Source organism: Amborella trichopoda, chromosome 7 (genome assembly GCF_054954075.1).
Source record: "Amborella trichopoda isolate Santa Cruz 75 chromosome 7, AtrichopodaSantaCruz75HAP2 v2.0, whole genome shotgun sequence".
Lineage (NCBI taxonomy): Eukaryota > Viridiplantae > Streptophyta > Magnoliopsida > Amborellales > Amborellaceae > Amborella > Amborella trichopoda.
In genome coordinates, this window is record NC_142342.1 from 2,348,627 (window position 1) to 2,366,121 (window position 17,495).

The 17,495-nt window shown below is 35.8% G+C and overlaps 1 protein-coding gene and 1 long non-coding RNA gene across 4 annotated transcripts; both read right to left on the reverse strand.

The window, feature by feature from the left end:
• Positions 1–1,072: 1,072 nt before the first annotated feature.
• Positions 1,073–13,564, reverse strand: TIM44-2 (translocase inner membrane subunit 44-2). Of its 3 annotated transcripts, none has more exons than XM_006857219.4 (14): positions 13,214–13,564; positions 13,022–13,122; positions 11,059–11,142; positions 10,844–10,919; positions 9,654–9,698; positions 9,140–9,550; positions 8,723–8,791; positions 8,560–8,624; positions 8,364–8,432; positions 8,179–8,251; positions 7,951–8,055; positions 1,996–2,067; positions 1,813–1,875; positions 1,073–1,387 (listed from the first exon to the last, which is right to left on the reverse strand). In XM_006857219.4, exons 1-14 carry the CDS (start codon positions 13,289–13,291, stop codon positions 1,256–1,258), a joined length of 1,443 nt encoding a protein of 480 aa, XP_006857281.1. In that variant the 5' UTR covers positions 13,292–13,564; the 3' UTR covers positions 1,073–1,255. The 3 variants fall into 3 exon arrangements, with proteins under 3 accessions (XP_006857281.1, XP_088728245.1, XP_088728244.1); XM_088872119.1 differs by having other exon boundaries at positions 10,844–10,973; XM_088872118.1 differs by having other exon boundaries at positions 10,844–10,981.
• LOC148781176 (uncharacterized) lies at positions 5,706–6,100 on the reverse strand. Its single transcript, XR_016059355.1, has 2 exons — positions 6,012–6,100; positions 5,706–5,850 (listed from the first exon to the last, which is right to left on the reverse strand). It is a non-coding gene; the product is annotated as an uncharacterized LOC148781176 (long non-coding RNA).
• Positions 13,565–17,495: the final 3,931 nt, after the last annotated feature.

Below are 17,495 nucleotides of genomic sequence, written 5' to 3' on the forward strand. Positions count from 1 at the left end.
CCCTTTTGACTATGTATTATTGACTTTAACAACTTATGAAATAACTCTCTCTTTCTCTAAACCTCCATCTCTCTTTCCCATCATCTCTCTCTCAAAACTCTCTTCTCTAAAATCCAAACTCCATCTCTCACATCAACGTCTCTCTCTCACATCATTCTTTCCCCCTAAACTCAAACACCATCTTTCTCTAAAACCCAAACTTTATCTCTCTCTTGAACTCCATCTCTCTCATACATAAGAAAGTGTGCTCGTGTTCGAGCTCAAACTAAACCTTTTGATTGTGCTCGAACTAAAACTAAACCCCTTGACTGGTAAACTACATAGAAACAAAGAGAGAGAGACAGGAGCTTTAAAAAAAGAGTGATGGAATTTGAATAGGGTGTTATTTTAATATTTGTTTGAATTAAATATTTATGAAAAAAAATGTCCAGAGTTGTAAAATAGAAAAGATAAAAATCTTTTGTAATATTTTCAATTCTTGAAAAAGTTAAAAATAAGAGAAAGAGATCTTTTCTTAAAAATAAACTGTTTTTCTTACTACATGCTATAATTTAACTTTTTCATTTAAAAAAATAAATTGTTTTTTTTACGTCATGCTATGAAACTACTGTGAAGAAAAACCAGCTGAACCCATTGATATATCTCTTATAGGCAAAAAGAAATTTTCCACCCTTGATTTTAGATTCAAAACAACAAAATTGAACGATCATCCAAGAAAAATATTCCCTGATAATATTTTCTAAGGATCCAAACAGCCCCGAAGTATTTAGGAACTTACAATCCAAACACTTTCATTTTAAATTACAGATCAGGTCGTTCTAAAGTGGATCAAGAACTTTCAAATAAAAAACTCACTCCTGAGTAGCATTTTTTTTGTATTCAATGTGCTCCAAAGGGAGTCCATTTTAGGCGCTGAAGAGGAGGATTTAGCCAGATATCACCAAGTTTTGGGCACAAGTCCACTAACGGGCACTAAATGAGGCATCACATATTCTCAAGGAAAAGCGCAAGGCATCAGATAAGAACCAATATACATACAAATAGAGATCAGATTCATGAGAATGCTACACCATGACCTATAAATATTGCATTTGAATAAATGAAAATTCCCCAAATAATTATCTTTAACAAACTTGGCATGTATCATCCTACTCCTCAGAAAAAAAATGAAGATTATATCACCCAGTGGGGAAAAAAAAGCTGTAACAATTACCCAAAAGAAAAAAAGCTGTAAAGATATGTTACATGAGAAAATCTAGATGAGAGCCTGAATGCCCATTTGCTGCATCTCTCTTAACCTCCACATTGGGTAAAACACATCCTCACCAAGCTCTTCGGCGTCCATCAGCTGCATTGCCCACACGTAGATTACAGCATGAATTGTGTCCTGTAAAAATTCAGTCAGTAAACAATGATGGCGAGAGAGAGGACCCAAATATCATGAGTGAGAAAGGGAGAGAGGACCCACATATCATATATGAGAGAGAGAGAGGGGGGGGCTCATATGTTATGAGAGAGAGGAACCATAAATTATCTATCAAATAAAAAAGGGACCTGTATATAGTACGAGAGGGAGAGGGAGAGAGAGAGAGGGAGAGATATTCTAAAATGGAAATCAATTGTCCCTACTATTGGATTGATGTGGGATAGGGACTCAATCCTAGAAGGATGAAGCATACAGACACTAAATATGGAAATATTACCCTAACTAAAGAGAATTAGTAGTTGAACTGTGAAAAAAAAAGGTTCTTCTAGTGTTACCATCATAAGAATGTAGGAAATGAGCAAAGCATTATAGAATCTGATTCTTACCCTGCCACCATCAGTGATGGCACCATAGCTATCACGGACACAGTAGACTTGCTGTGTTCGAAACTGTAAAATGCAGAATGCATGCCTCAGAAGAAGCTCTTGCATGTATAATCATAACTTTCTTCAACAATGAAACAAGTAAGGATCAAAGAACAATGAACCAGAAAATATTAATTAACCAACCATAATGATGATTACAGGAGTGCTTCCCATCAATTTTTGTTCTACAACTTCTGCATCAGATATATGCAAAATCTGCAATAAGAGGTACAAATATATAGATTTATCACAACAAAAAACCAACAAGGATAGACATTAAATAAATAACAAATACTTAAGAAATCAAAGCTTTTAGCCAAGGCAAGAGCACTAGCTCAGGACCAAAACATTCTTACCCTATTATCAAACACCAGATTGTCAAACTTGGATTTTGGGAAAGAGAAGCAGCAGAAAAGAAAAAAGAAGGCAAGGGTCTTTGGTTTGGGTGCTTTGGGGAGCACCCTGCAGGGGGGGGGGGAGGAATTATTGGATGCGATTAATCACAAGAGTACTGAATTAACAATGATAAAAACAACTGATAAAGCTATGTTTCTCTCCATGGAGCAAACAAGGCTTGAGTCATTGCAAAACCTGAACACACATGGACACATGGAATTGGTACAAAAACTTAAAACAGATCCACATAGAAGAAATCGCCTCCCTGAGGCTGTAAGAATAAAAAATAACGATCCACCTGCTGCAGAATTACAAAGATGTGTACGATGTGCATTTAGACTGAACAAGGAACTACTGAAAATGATGAGAAAAATGCCATGTATCTTCTGGCTTCTTTATACTAGGAACATTTACGATTTGTAAAGATACTACTACAATCTTTCATGGATAGTTTCTATCTTTAAAATAAACAAATGCTCTTTTACAGGTGGGTGCCAAAATTTCAAATCATCTGACATCCAGTAGAGTAACTGCAAAACCTTGTACCGTAGAAATGCACGACTCATTGAAATGGCCTTGAATCTAAAATCCATAGCCTGACCATTAGGCCTATGCAATGCCAAATTCATTCATTTCAGGCACCAGCCATGTCAAAACGTAATTGGCACACGCAAAAATATATTCACACCAAGTGTTGAACATTGTTTGCAGCAACATGCTTGCAATCAAGTAAACTAACACCGTGAAAGAGTCATGATATCTATTAAGTAAAGAGTTCTTCTTACAAATAAGAAAATCAGGCGACTGCATAATATATTTATGACAAATGACAACACATGATACATAGATTTGGACGAGGAGCGAAAGAAATACCTTCGTATACCACAACGGACCACAGTCCTTAGGGATACTCTAAGGCAACTGGTTAGAAGCTTTTCCCAATTCTTGGGACCATAACAGAATTGCTAGTCCACTGTCCAATAAGGGGGGCAACACATTTTCTAAGAGAAAGAAACAGAATGTGGAGATACATGTTGTGTGCAGAAGCTCTAAATCCAATGGGTTGATTTTTGGCAAATAAAACACAAAAAAAGAAGAACCGACAAAAAACAAGCAACAAGCAAGAAAAATAAAATAGGAAATAAATAACAAAAAAAGAACACCACGATTTACGTGGTTCTTCACAATGTGACTACATCCACGGGCAATACGATAGATGTATTTCACTAAATCAAATAAAGAAAATTACAAGGCGCTTACTTGAGAGAACCAGAGACACAGAACTCAATCTCCCACCAAGTTTTCTTTTCTCTACAATTCTCTCTCTCTAGACTACTCCCAAAAGTTTCCCTCTAAATTTTTGGATCTTTTTCCCATATGGGAAGTACTTGGAGCCAATCTCAAAACACTGACTTCATGGAAACTTAACTTTGCCTTTATCTATAGAACCATATGTCTATCCTAATCTATACGGACTTACCCATAAAATTAGATCCTAAATTATAGGCACAACCAAATAAATAGGAAACCTAAAATATAAGGAAACTAATCCCATAACATAGGGATTCAAGGCAAACCATTATATCAACAAATCTCCACCTTGACTTGAATTATAAAAGAGATTCTCATCAACCGTCTTCTCCACACGTGCCCCCACAGGCGCTCACCTTGGCAACACATTAGTCAAGTTCAAGCATAGCTTGAACTTCTGGCAAAAATAACTTTGGAATTTGGAAAATCAATATTCGAGATTTGCTAGTGCAACAAGGTCTACATAAAGCTCTGATACCAATTTGTGGATAATGGTTTGCATTGAATCTCTATTTTATGGGATTAGTTTCCTTATCTTTTAGGTTTCCTAATTATTTGGTAGTGCCTATTATTTAAGGTCTAATTTTATGGGTAAGTCCATATAGATAAAGATAGACATATGGGTCTCTAGATAAAGGCAAAGTTAAGTTTCCATAAAGTTAGTGTTTCGAGATTGGCTCAACGTACTTCCCATATGGGGTTTGTTTTTAAGGGTTATTTTAGAGAGAGAGAGAGGAAAAGATTCAAAAAGTTAGAGGGAAACTTTTGGGGGTTTTCTAAAAAGAGAAAATTGTAGAGAGAAGAAAGCTTGGTGGGAGAAGTTTAGTGTATCTGATTCTCTCCAGTAAGTACTTAGTAATTTTCTTTCTTTGATTTAGTAAAAAACATCGATCGTCTTCGCCCATAGATGTAGTCACATCTATGACGAACCACGTAAATCCTGGTGTTTTTTTTTCTGCTATTTATTTTTTGCTTTATTTTTCTTGCTTCTTGTTTATTTTTGTCAGTTCTTTTTTTTCATACTTTATGTGCCAAAAATCAAACCATTGGATTTAGAGCTTCCGTGCACAACAAGTGGTATCAGAGCCTAGTTTTGGGGCTACTGCTACGATGGTAAAGGTTTGAATGCAAGGTTCAAAGTGGAGAAATTTGATGGCAAACACGATTTTTCAACAAGAACAATGAAGAAATTTATGTGGCTAAAGATGAAGAATTTATGAAGTTGTCTAATGGATGTTGGCATAGTCAGTAGGTGATTTTGATACCAAGGTCGAGATTGTTAGATATGACGACTATCCAAAATCACCCACATAAGGAAATCCCGTATTATGTAGAATTGAGATTGGTGTTGATAAGTTTCCTAAAGGAAATAGAAATCCAAAAGGATCAGAACTCTTGGATATATCTCTTGATTTTTGAGATATATATAACATCTATAAGAAGTTTCCTTTTAGTGTAGATTCCTAACCTTATATATATGAGATGAAAGAGAAAAGAAGATATATCCTATTGGGTCATCATATGGGAAAGGTGGCTTCCTCTAGAGAGAGAGGAGGGTAGGGCCGGCCGCATGTGCATGAGATGCAAGGTCTCCCTTAGAGGGAACAGAATTTCCTATGAAGAAAACATTGTGATGGTGTTTCCTGTAGACTCCTGAAGATTGAGAGGCTAGTTTCTTGTAGAGAAGTGGTTTCCATGGAGATTTTGGGTGATTTCCCCTTTTAGTTATAGAAAAAGTCAGTTTCTTGTTGCTCTCATGTCTCTATCCGGTGTTGTCGATAAAGGTTGCCAGAAGTAAAGATAAGGAAGAACGACATGTGGTGTCGGTCGGGAGTGTCTTAAAAGGTTTGCTCGACTGAGTTTTGTCGAGAGTTAGAGAGGTAACTTTATGTCCCAAAATCTTTGATGTAACTTTCATTGGTATAGTGGATTTCAGTTTGCCGTGCCCGTGGATGTAGCCCTTCTGGTGTGAACCATGTAAATCTTTGTATTCTTGTAGCATGTGTTTCATGCTTTATTTCTCGTACCTTATTTGCCAAAAATCAACCCATAGGATTTAGAGCTTACACACACAACAGTACATAATTTAGTTGACCAGGCATGTATCTACTAAAAAAGCTTTATCTACATTCCTTGAGAGAAGAAACTTCAAAGTCCAATCACAAATTTGATTCAATAGGACAAGGTTTCTTTACCCAACTTCAACTTTCTCCAATAACATGTATATTGAGGGCTAAAATTCATGAATTAGCAGATTGGGCCAGCTGCCAGACTCTTCACCGATCCCTCCCCCTTGCAAAAAAGATAAACAGCTTCAGGATTTAAACTTCCAAGCCGCCCCAAATAACTAGGATAAGGCTTGGATGATGATTGATGGTGATGAATCTAAACCTCCACCTCTTGATACTTAGTTTGGGGAGCTTCACATTTGCAATAGAAATCCATTTGCTCACCGAAGTATGTTCCACTCTGAAGCGCTCACTGAGTGTAAGCATGTTGTTGTCCCTTTGGTACCTCTAAGATCCACTTCCCGGTTCCAGAAAGATAGCCACTCCAAGACGCATCTACATAGACTCCGCCCCATCTAGGAAGGACCGAAACATTAAAGAGGAAAAAAGGGCTCCAGAGTTAGGAAGAAAGCCGGAATCCCTCTCACAAACTTAAAATGAATGAAAAAACATCCCTCTGTCTCTCTCAACATCACATAAAGATCAAGGAACTGGATCGCCAAGTTTCTAATTAGTAAAGAAACACATTTTTTCTTTATGCCCTTTCTTTGAATGATAAAAGCATTGCTTTAATCATCTTTGAAGGTTCGCACACTAGGATCTCTCTCATGACTACCCATCCCAATGCCACATCCTTGAAGGGGAATGGCTCTCCACCTTCCTCCAAATAGGGAGCATCATAAAACATCTAACATTCACAAAAAAAAGTCTAACAATATACTTCAATCAATCACACAACATAACAGAGAAAAAGGGATATCCTCCAACAAATTCACCAGCCCAAAAACCTCCTCATCAATGGCTACCACTTCAACCAAGAAAACAACTTAAAATTTAAAAGTATTTAAGGCTATGACAAGCCTGACAACACTAATTTACATGTGTTGCACGTAGAAATGTAATAAGAAAAAATAAAAATAAATAAACATACTGATCTCAATATCAAATAGAAGAGAGTAAAAAATTAATAAGGCACTCGAAATATTAAATAATAAAAATATATTGGCCCGAAAATTAATATGCTGAGGCAGGAGCATGTATGCCCTTCTTCTTTTTTAAGTTTAATTAAAAAAATCTTCAAATAAACAAAGTTTTTCACATGTATAATGGACATACATGGGGCGTGCATGTACAGTTATCGGGTATAGTTGGCCATACATTTGGGTGGTATAGTTGGTCATGCATTTGGCTCTACATGTTTTTGGTAGAAGTTGATCATCCATGGGGTGTGCATGGAGAGGCAGCCCCAGTTTATTTCAAAAGGCCGCCGCTTTGTATAATGTGCACCATTTATTGTATGCACGCTCCCAAACTAAGGAACTCCTAAGAAGCAAGGATCCCAAGCTCCTGCCTCCAACTAACTACAGAATGTACTAATTGAAATAATGAACTATGTTTGGTTGTTTGAATACATTACAGTGGAGCCTGTAATATCAACTGCAGTATGCAATATTCTATTATGCAAGAGTCAAATAACTATATAAGATGCATAAAAAAACACCATATGGGACAAAGCACAACATAGTTAAGGGAATAGGGGAGTTGTGTAAAGATGACAGTCTTTCTAAGAGAAAAAAGTAAATTTCATGTGCCTCTTACTTAAAACCATGGTGGAACATACATTACAGTACCAGCCCAATAATAAATAAATAAATAAATCAACATTGCAGAGTCAAATAACCACAGCTCAAGCCAATTTGTAATCACAATAAAAATAGCAACAAGATCCCAAGGAGAATGAATGACTCCCATCTTCAAGGCAACTCCAATGAGTTCCAATAGCCAATCACATGATCAAGTATTCAAAGATGGAACCACTACTCGAGTTGCAAGGTCCTTGAAATAAAACCATTTACAAATGACCACTAACTGGCAAGCTCAAGTAAAATCACTTGAGTTCATCTGAATGCACAGAAATGAGACAGAAATATTCACTCCAATCATCCAATGTATCCTTTCAACGTCTCTCTTTAAAATTAGGTCATAAATGGCAATTCATAGTAGCCAACCCTTCTAATATCAATAGCCATCATAGGGTTCTCAACCACACAAAAGAAACGATAATAGCATCCAAAAAACTAGGACTAGGAAATGTCAAACCTCAATCTTTCTTATTGATGCAAACTTAATTATTTTGTTCTGAATATGAGTTTGTGTGGGCTACCTTGTTATCAAAAAAGATCCCCTGGCTTACGTAAGCTCTACGCTCTGCTAAACACCGTTCAATTACTTCAGGAAAACAATTTTTCTTCAGTACTTCTGCATCACCCTGTACAATGAAACCAAAATGTCAATAAATAGGCATTATAATCACCATGAAAATTATTGCCCTTCCATTCATTACAACCAACAAACACAAATATTTCATTTAAGAGAGACAACAGCCACAAACCTTGAGATAGGCATTAAGTGTAGGAGAAATCATTTCCTGAACTTCAGCAAGAAACTCTGGCAACGAAAATGACCTATACAAGAAATCGACACCAAGAGCCAGTAACTCAAAGACTTCTACTATAATTATATCAGGTGACTTTCAATAGATATGAAACAAAAACCCAAACAGGTAAGATATATTACGGGTCACGAAGGTGTATTTCCCTGTAAGCTGTTGCTGCCGCCGTTTCGCCAAAAACAGTTTCATTCAGACTGTAACGAGAAGAGGTTAATTTATCTAGTATGAGTGAAACTAATTCATCATGACTTAAGTAACTAATAAAAAATTACAATATTGTTTACAAGGTTACAGCACAAAATGAGCAAGATGCAAACTTACTCTTGAATCTTATGAACAACAGGATGATCACTGGTTTCCCACCGCTCCCTCATGTCTTCAGCTATCTGTCAAATCCAAGAAAACAAGACAAATGTCTACGAACTGATAATCGATGAAATATGGCCCTTATGAGAAGCACATTTCATAAAAGAAAAGTCCACACCTCCTGACCCTTGGTTACAACAGGTTCACTAATCCCATTAATACGCTTGAAAATTGGATGTGCTTGCACCTGGAAAAGATACAAATCAATCAGAATAAGAGTCTAAGACCATCTCAACAAAACTGAAGACAACGCTCCTCTGAATTCATAATGATATTCTATGCTGTGGAAGACCAAAGTCCATTTGGGTAATAACAACCGATAAAATGATGGATAGTTAAAAGACTATGGATAAAGAGTGGAAACCCTAAGAACAGAATACGGCCAAAATGGCGGTTCACACTCCACACCTTCTCGTCCTCATTCTGTTCAATCCCCCTAGATACTTAAGATCCCTGTGGACTACAATTTTTCATAATCCATTGGTTTATAGTGGACTTTCACTTTTTAATTATTTGAAAATAAACATACAATCACCTTTTCTTTAAATGCCTCCCATTGTGACTGCTTCTTGGGTACAAGAACAATATCAGTTGCCGTGCTCCTTTGCCCATTTGCTGATGTGGCAGCAGCACGTTGCATATGCTTCCTCTTAGTTGGGTTGCCATTCAACTCCTCATTTATTATTTCGAAACCCTTTTTAGCTAATTCCACAAATGAAGCATCCTTTAATTTTTGAAAGGCCCCAGTGGCCTGAGTAGAAGAACAGACTGTTTGCCGAAATCTGCTAAATAATGTTTCAGATGCTTCTTGTGTTTCTTGACTGGTGCTAGCATCAGAAAACTGAGCTTTTTCTTCTCCTGATGCAGCATGGCTTCCATTCTTTTTACCTACAGTACTTGATGACCCTGATGGTGGTTCTTTTCCAAGCCCTAAAGAGTCTTTGACCTGCACAGAAAAATACTTAAATCAAAGACCCCAATAGAAGGTTAATGTAAACTATAAAGCATCACGCACAGAAGTGTATGCGTGCAATATGTATAAAACTTACCTCCTCTGTAGCAGCTGAGATCTTCTCTTTCAAATTAGCAGAAACCTGGCAGCAGTGGAGATACACACAGTAAGGTAGGATAACAACCATATTATTGCCTTGTTGTTAATGGAACAATCATATTAATGACTTTCTCTCACAAAAAAAAAAAAAATTTAAAAAAAAAAATCTTTCTACATGAGAAACAAACAAGAAGCTCCAGATTCACATTGGGTAATTTAAAAACAAAGAAACGAACAAAGAATTTAAAAAAATCTTTCTACATGTTAGGTAATTTGAGAAAGTGTACAGATTCACATTGGGCCCAGTAACAAAAATGAAGGGTACCCACGTGCTTTCTTCTAATTTCTTGTAATTGCTATAAGACTGTCGAGAGCGACAGTACAACAAAGGCATTCCAAGGAAAGAGATGATAGTCAAACACACAGAGAAGGGAAAAATTCCAACAGAGTTGAACTCACACTTTAGATTTCCTAGACTTCTAGATATGATAATATCACGGGCTCATCCAAACATTTGCATATCTCAACATGAAAACGGAGACCCTAATTACCCATCGGGTTGCATTAAGTGTATCCTTAACTAGAGGTCTATAAGAGGGAAATACAAAAGCCCCAGGACCAATAACAAGCGCTAAGCTTCAGCTTCCAAGGAGTCTAGGATGCTACTTAGTGTCTCATAATCCTTCTTGACTCCCCCCAGTTATCATTTTTAATACCTCACATCCACTAAATCTTCATCTTTTTGGGGGGAATTGTCATCGAAGGCAAGTTTCAGAGCCATGTCCTGAAGTTTTACCCACATATCCTGTACCATACTTACTGAAAGCTGCCCTAAGAACATGTGTCACAAATCCATCAAAGTATCACCCATCATCACCCATCTCAATTCTAAACTCCTGGGCTAGTTCCCCAATATGACATTTGATGCAGGATTCCAGGCACTACCTGACATCTTCCTAATCCCAGCAGTATTCTAACATTTTGATCAAGACAATGAATTATGCATTATGACTTAAACGAGACAAACGTGTCGAGAGAAAATTCAGTCAAGTGAAGATACTTTAAAAAGAACAGTGATATAAGGGGATTTCTTCTATTGGAGATTTCTTCTATTGGAGGTTAAGTAATATAGGAGACTTCATCCAAATAAGCAAAAAATAAAAAGAAAAAAGAAAAATATTTTCAAACCTTTTTTGCTTGGCTTTCAGCCTCAGTCCAAACATCGTCCACACGCTTGTAAAGCTGCTCAGTCGTCTGCTTAGTTCTGCATGCGCCATAGTATCATCGCTCCCAAAATCAGGCCTTCCAAGTGAAGTGTCTGCGTGCCTTGACATACACAGTATGTCTCAGCCTATCACTAAGAAAACAAAAGGCTAAAATAAAAATATCTTGTTTCGAATTACCTAACTTTCAGTTCTTCTTTAACTTCTTTCAAACCTCCTGCTTTCTCTTTCAAGTCTTTGATCGTTTTCTGGAATTCCGGATTACTGACAACACCAAAATCAAGTAAATGGAGTAAAGATTCAGTTTTTTTTGGGCATGAATGAAATGAAACAGAAACTAAGAGTAGGCGAGAAGACGATGGACTTTTCAAGTCAATGAGAAGATGAATAGTAAATTTTTATATCTTTATTTTGGAAAGCACACAAAAGGAAAAAGTTAAATGCATAAAGGAAAAAGTTAAATGCATAACCAGCAAAACATAGGAATCATAGTGGGTAAAAACAATGTAACATCACATTAATGTTAGCAAACACAGCAAATGCATATAAAGATTTGAATATGGTTTAACTCACTAGAACAGTGAGCGCTCCACATGAAGTAGTAATGATACTAACATTTTTTTTTTTGAGGAAGAAGTAATAATAATAATAACACTATTACCATCATCAACATTTATAATAGGAAAAAACTTATATAAAGTTGACACCTTAAATTGCAGAATTAAGATGCACCCCAAAACTCCATTGAAAAAGTCTATTTTGATGTTGGAAAACCATCTTATTGATCATCTCGACATCGACATGTATGGATATTAAAAAAAAAGATTTCAATTCCTAAAAAAAGAAATCTTGCAACACCTTATTTGGAAGGTCCAATTTCAAGATTTTCATGCATTTATAGATCTGCTTGATTTTAACTATTGTTGGAGTTTAAAATTTTATAATTAGAGATGAAAATAGATTCTTGGGCCATCCTAAAATTGTCGACACCAAAACTGCATCTTATGGTAAAGTTTGGACGTGTGCGATACTTTGATGTTTAAGGTTGAAACCTTATGCAAACCTCACCCTTTATATTATAACCATTCTCTTTTGTTTCTGATAAGTGTCCTTTTTTGCATATAATATTTCGACCATTTTAAGCACTACTACTCTCCTTTCTCTCAATACTAACCATCAAAGAAATCTCCAATAGATTTTGGCTCTGTGATGCTACTAAAAAATCAATCTGATATATAAAAAGACAAATCACTCTAACATTCACCAACTCAGCTCTTCACAAACTAAAAATATGGTTCACAAATATAATATTTTGAGAAAAGATATGGGGACATAAGGCCTCACTGAAGGTATGGCTCTTGATAGAGCAGAATGGTGGACCAGGACATGTGTAGCCGACCCCAAATAGTTGGGAAAAGGCTCTGATGATGATAGTGGTGATGAAATAACATTTTGATGAATTGAAAAATAAAGAATTATGATGCAAATAGCTCTAGAACATACATATTCATCGAAAAGATAGCATCCATCAAAAAGATATTTCCCATCTCATTTTCTCCATTTAGCTCCTAAGCCAGAAAAAAAAATAAAAAAAATAAAAAAATAAAAAACTTGTAAAACATTAAAATAAATAAATAACAAGAAACATAAAGTCAAAAAAAAACAGATTGAAGATAATGCCTAGTAAATTTACGATGTAATTAACATCTATCAAATTGGAATTTTATGTTATAATTCAACCAGATAAGGCTCCAACAAGAGGCAGAAATATGCAATAAATTACTCAGAATTGATCCAATCCCAAAAACTATTTCATTATAAAGAAATAAATAAATAAAAATTGTAATAGTATGTAATGAAAACAAACTAAAAAAATTGTAATAGTATGTAATGAAAACAAACTAAAAAATTGTAATAGTATGTAACGAAAACAAACTAAAGAAATTGTAAAAGGTGAAGGAACAGGAACACTGTAAATCACTAGCTCATGAAAATCAAATAATCCTAATAAAATTTTCCATTTCCTACATTTATTCATTTAAATTGAGGCTTTGTACACTTCAAATTACAGAATTAACCAAAACAAAGAACCAACCCAAGAAAACATAGAAAAAAATAAGATTTTGATCACACGGAAGCACACCTATTGGCTTGTCCCTTGAATTGCTTTGAAAACTCATTGAAAACACTGAATCGGCGAGAGGCTGAAACCCCGGGGGCACAAATAGAACGAGAGTACGCTGCCTGTAAATTATTTTAAAAATAAGAAAACAGTCAAAATATTTGTTGAGACAAACAAAAAATAAACGGGTAAAGAATATGAAAAAGAACAAACCTGTAAAGATTGAGTTTGATGCAGGGAAAGCATGCGCTCTGAAAGAAAGAGGTCACGAATCAATTTTCTGCTACCCATTACAGCTTTATATTGAGCTCTCAGCTGCAAATAACTGAAAATCCCAATGGAAAATTGTAAAACACAAGGAACGATGTGTGGAGACAGAGAGAGGAGTTTTGCAATAAAAATAAATAGGGTTAGTTTGAGGAAGGAAGAGTTTTATAAGGAGACAATTAACCGCCGATACAGAGAGAGAGAGAGGGGTTGATGAAATAGGGTTTTCCCCTCTCTAAGGTTTCTAGAGAGAGAAAGTGATTTGAGAGAGCTAGAGAGAGAGAGGGGTTATGGCCTGGGGTTTTCGGATGCAGAGAGAAGCATTAAGAACCGATATCTTAAGACAGTTACAAAATCACCCTTGGGATAGTTAGTAATATCTGATTTAAGCATCAACTTTGTGATGACAATAGACCGCTCAAAAGATTTGTGCTCCCGCTGGAGTACACTGTCTATTTAAATGGACTCTAACGCCAGGGTCTTCAAAAAAAATAAATCTACATATCATAAAATATATAGAGAGGAGGTTCTAGTATCGGATAACTTTCAAATTGATCATCTCGAGAAGATATTAAATGGGTGGTGTTCAGATCAAGTAAGCCATAACATGCCCCTAGTCCTAATGCAGCTTTAACGACTCCTTATGCCTACCTAGATCGGACAACTAACAAGCTCAGAGAACGTAAATTTGACATGATTACATCCGTGAATTCAGAACAAGCTCAGAGAATGTAAATTTGGCATGATTATGTCCTTGGATTTAGGCCCTAGTCAATTGATCGAACCAGAATCGAGTTTGATGTTTTAATTTTACAAAAATAGAAAATTTTAACATCAACAAGATTGAGAGGGAGGTACAAGATGTAATTTACCTTAATAAAAGGGATACTAAAAGAGTATAATATAAATAAATATATATATCAATTATTAAATATATATATTGTTGAATTTTTTAAGTTTAGATATACTAATAGTAAAATTAGAACTCAATGAGTAATGATACTTTGGACTTGGAACCAACTGGACAAGGTTTCATAACTAGGACACTAGACCTAGAACAGACCTGTCGTGTCCATATCACAGCCCAAGTCCTAATGCAACTTATTGACTCCAGCATGATTCGGCACGCATTTACACCTACTCATAATCAGACTACTAACAAGCCTTAAAGAATGCGAATTTGACCCGATTGCGTCTGTTGATTCAGGCCCAGGCGAGTTGATTGGACCAAATTCAAAATTGATGTTTTAATTTTACTAAAATACAAAATTGTAATATAAAGAAAGATTAAGAGGAAGATATAAGATTTAATTTACCTTAACAAGAGCGATATTAAAAGCGGTACAATAAAAATAAATGAATATATCAATTATTAACTATATAGACTTAATTTTTTAAAAGTTTAGATATACTAATAGTAAAACTAGGACTCAACGGGTAAGGATACCTTGGACTTAGATCCAACCTGACAAGGTCACATCTAAGACCCTAGACCTAGACTATACCTGCCAAGTCCATGGCATAGCCCTAGTCCTAATATCGCATAAGGACTCCCACCTAATTCAATACACATTTACACCCACCCAAATCTAACTACTGCCATGCTCAAATAACGCAAATTTGGCATGATTACGTCTGAGGATTTAGGCCCTGATCAGTTAATCGGACCAAAATCGAGTTTTATGTTTTAATTTTATTAAAATAGAAAGATTAGTTATCAAGAAAGATGGAGAGGAAGGTATAATATGTAAATTACCCAAATAAAAGGGGTACTAAAACTAGTAGAATATAAATAAATGAATATATCAATTATTAACTATATCTAGTAAAATTTTTGAAGTTTAGATATGCTAATAATAAAATTAGGGCTCAACGAGTAAGGATACCCTAGACATGACCCCAACCTGACAAGGTTTCACATCTAGGACCCTAGACCTAAACCGGGCCCGACAAGTCCATGTTATAGCCGCAATCCTAATGCAGCTTAAGGAATCCAACACCAACCTAGATCAGACTACTAACAAACTTAAAGAATGAAGATTTGACATAATTGGGTCTGTGGATTCTGGCACTGGCTAGTTGATAGAACCAAATTCAAGTTTGATATTCCAATTTTATTGAAATAGAAAAAATTGATATCAACAAAGATTGAGAGGGAGGTACAAGATGTAATTTACCCTAATAAAATGGATACTAAAAGAGTGCAATATGAATAAATTAATATATATTTATTATTAAGGGAAATTATCATAAATATAACTTAATTTTCACCTAATTAGAAAAAAAACTCTCAATGTTCATAAACTTCATCTACACTCTTTTTCCTCAATGTTGACATTTTTTTTTACCAAAATAGCTTTCACGGTAATCGTATTACCGTAATGACAACTGCATTACATTACTTAAAGTACCATAATGATAGAGCATTCATAGTAATACGACTATCGTGTAGGCTATTTTGACAAACAAAAAAATGTCAAAATTGAGAAAAAAGGGTGTGGAAGAGGTTTATGAAAGTTGAGGGTTTTTTTTCAATTGAAAACAATTAAGATATAGTTTTTATAACTTCCCTATTATTAACTATATATAGTTGAATTTTTGAAGTTTAGATATACTAATAATAAAATTAGGATCAACAAGTGAGGATACCTTAGACTTGGGCTCAATCGAACAAGGTTTCATAACTAGGACCCTAGACCTGGACTAGACTTGTCAAGTCCATGTCATAGCCCAAGTCCTAATGACACTTAAGGACTCCAACATGATCCAGCACACATTTACACCTATTAAAATCACTACTACCAATCTTAAAGACCGCGGATTTAATCTGAATGGGTCTGTTGATTCTGGCCCTCTCGAGTTGATTGGACCAGATTCAAATTTAATGTTTTAATTTTACTAAAATAGAAAAATTTATATCAAGAAAGATTAAGAGGGAGGTATAAGATGTAATTTACCCTAATAAAAGCAAAACTAAATGGGTAAGGTTACCTTATGCCTGCTGTAGCAACCCAATTATTAATTATATATAGTTAAATTTAAGAAAGTTTATATATACCAATAATAAAAGTATGACTCAATGGGTAAGGTTACCTTAGGCCTACTGTAGCAACCCAATACTTTTTTGAGTCAGAAAGAGAGAGAGGCCAGCGTCGGCTGTGTAGAGAGAGGTCAACGCCCATTGTGTAGTAGAGAAAGAGGTCAGTGCCGGTTGTGTAGAGAGAGAGGCCAGCGCTGGCTGTGTAAAAGAGACAGAGGCCAGTGCCAGCTGTGTAGAGAGAGAGGCCAGTGCCGACTGTATAGAAGAGAGAGAGGCCAGCGCCACTTTGTAGAGGAGAGAGATGGAGTAGCGCCACGTGTGTCACTGTCGTGCATGGACAGTGAGCGCCACCTGCTGAGTGTATAATGTCAAGCGTGCCACTTGTCCTATTTCACGCCACGTGGCGCCTCTTGGACTGCCACCCAGCCACAGGGTACTTAAGCCCTCTCCTCTCACTCTCACGCCACTTTACTTCTTCCTCATCTCTCTCTGTCTCTAAGGCTAAGCCAAGAGCTAAGAAGGAGCTTCCCTTTAGCTCACTGTTAGAACAGGCCCTTTAGGGGTTAAAGAAAGCTGTGGAATAAGGTTTTTGGAGGCAAAACACATCCAAGGTAAGTGGACCCATCACCATTGCATTGTAATCATAAGGATGTATGGGAATTTATACATGTTAAATGAGAAATGAAAGTGTATGTGATGAAGAAATTCCTAATGTCTTGTTCACTGAAAATTAGGGCTTTTGTTCTATGAAAATGATAGATGCTAAGAATGAATGTATGATTATTAGATCATGTAAGAAATCCATGTTAAGTGTATACATTGTGAGAGAATAGTTTTAACCATGTTCTTCACTATGGAATGAAGGTCATGGAATGTGTTTTTGAGATATGTTATATGCCACTGTGAAATTCCAGGAATATATGTGTTTTTGAAAAAGGCTTTTGAACAATCAAATGGGGTTCGATCGACCACAAATTTCTGCCATTGAAAATAGGTACGAGTATAGTAAAATGTTCATTTTTGCTCACTGATGAAATTCCTTATGGAAATGAAGTTATATTTCAAAATGAGAGGTTAGATCATTGTTGATTGTTTTTCTGGATTTTCCACCAGTACTACTATGGTCACTGATTTTAACTAACCAAAAAAAATCCATTTTCGGTCAAACCACATCCATTCGAAAGATCT

What these genes read in the sequence shown, in the direction of transcription:
- TIM44-2 (XM_006857219.4), bottom strand. Translation starts at nt 13,291, where the DNA reads ATGGGTAGCAGAAAATTGATTCGTGACCTCTTTCTTTCAGAGCGCATG. An exon ending in ATCAAACTCAATCTTTACAG is followed by an intron (nt 13,123 to 13,213) that starts GTTTGTTCTTTT and finishes AATAATTTACAG; the next exon opens with GCAGCGTACTCTCGTTCTAT. An exon ending in CCATCACTGATGGTGGCAGG is followed by an intron (nt 1,388 to 1,812) that starts GTAAGAATCAGA and finishes GAATTTTTACAG; the next exon opens with GACACAATTCATGCTGTAAT.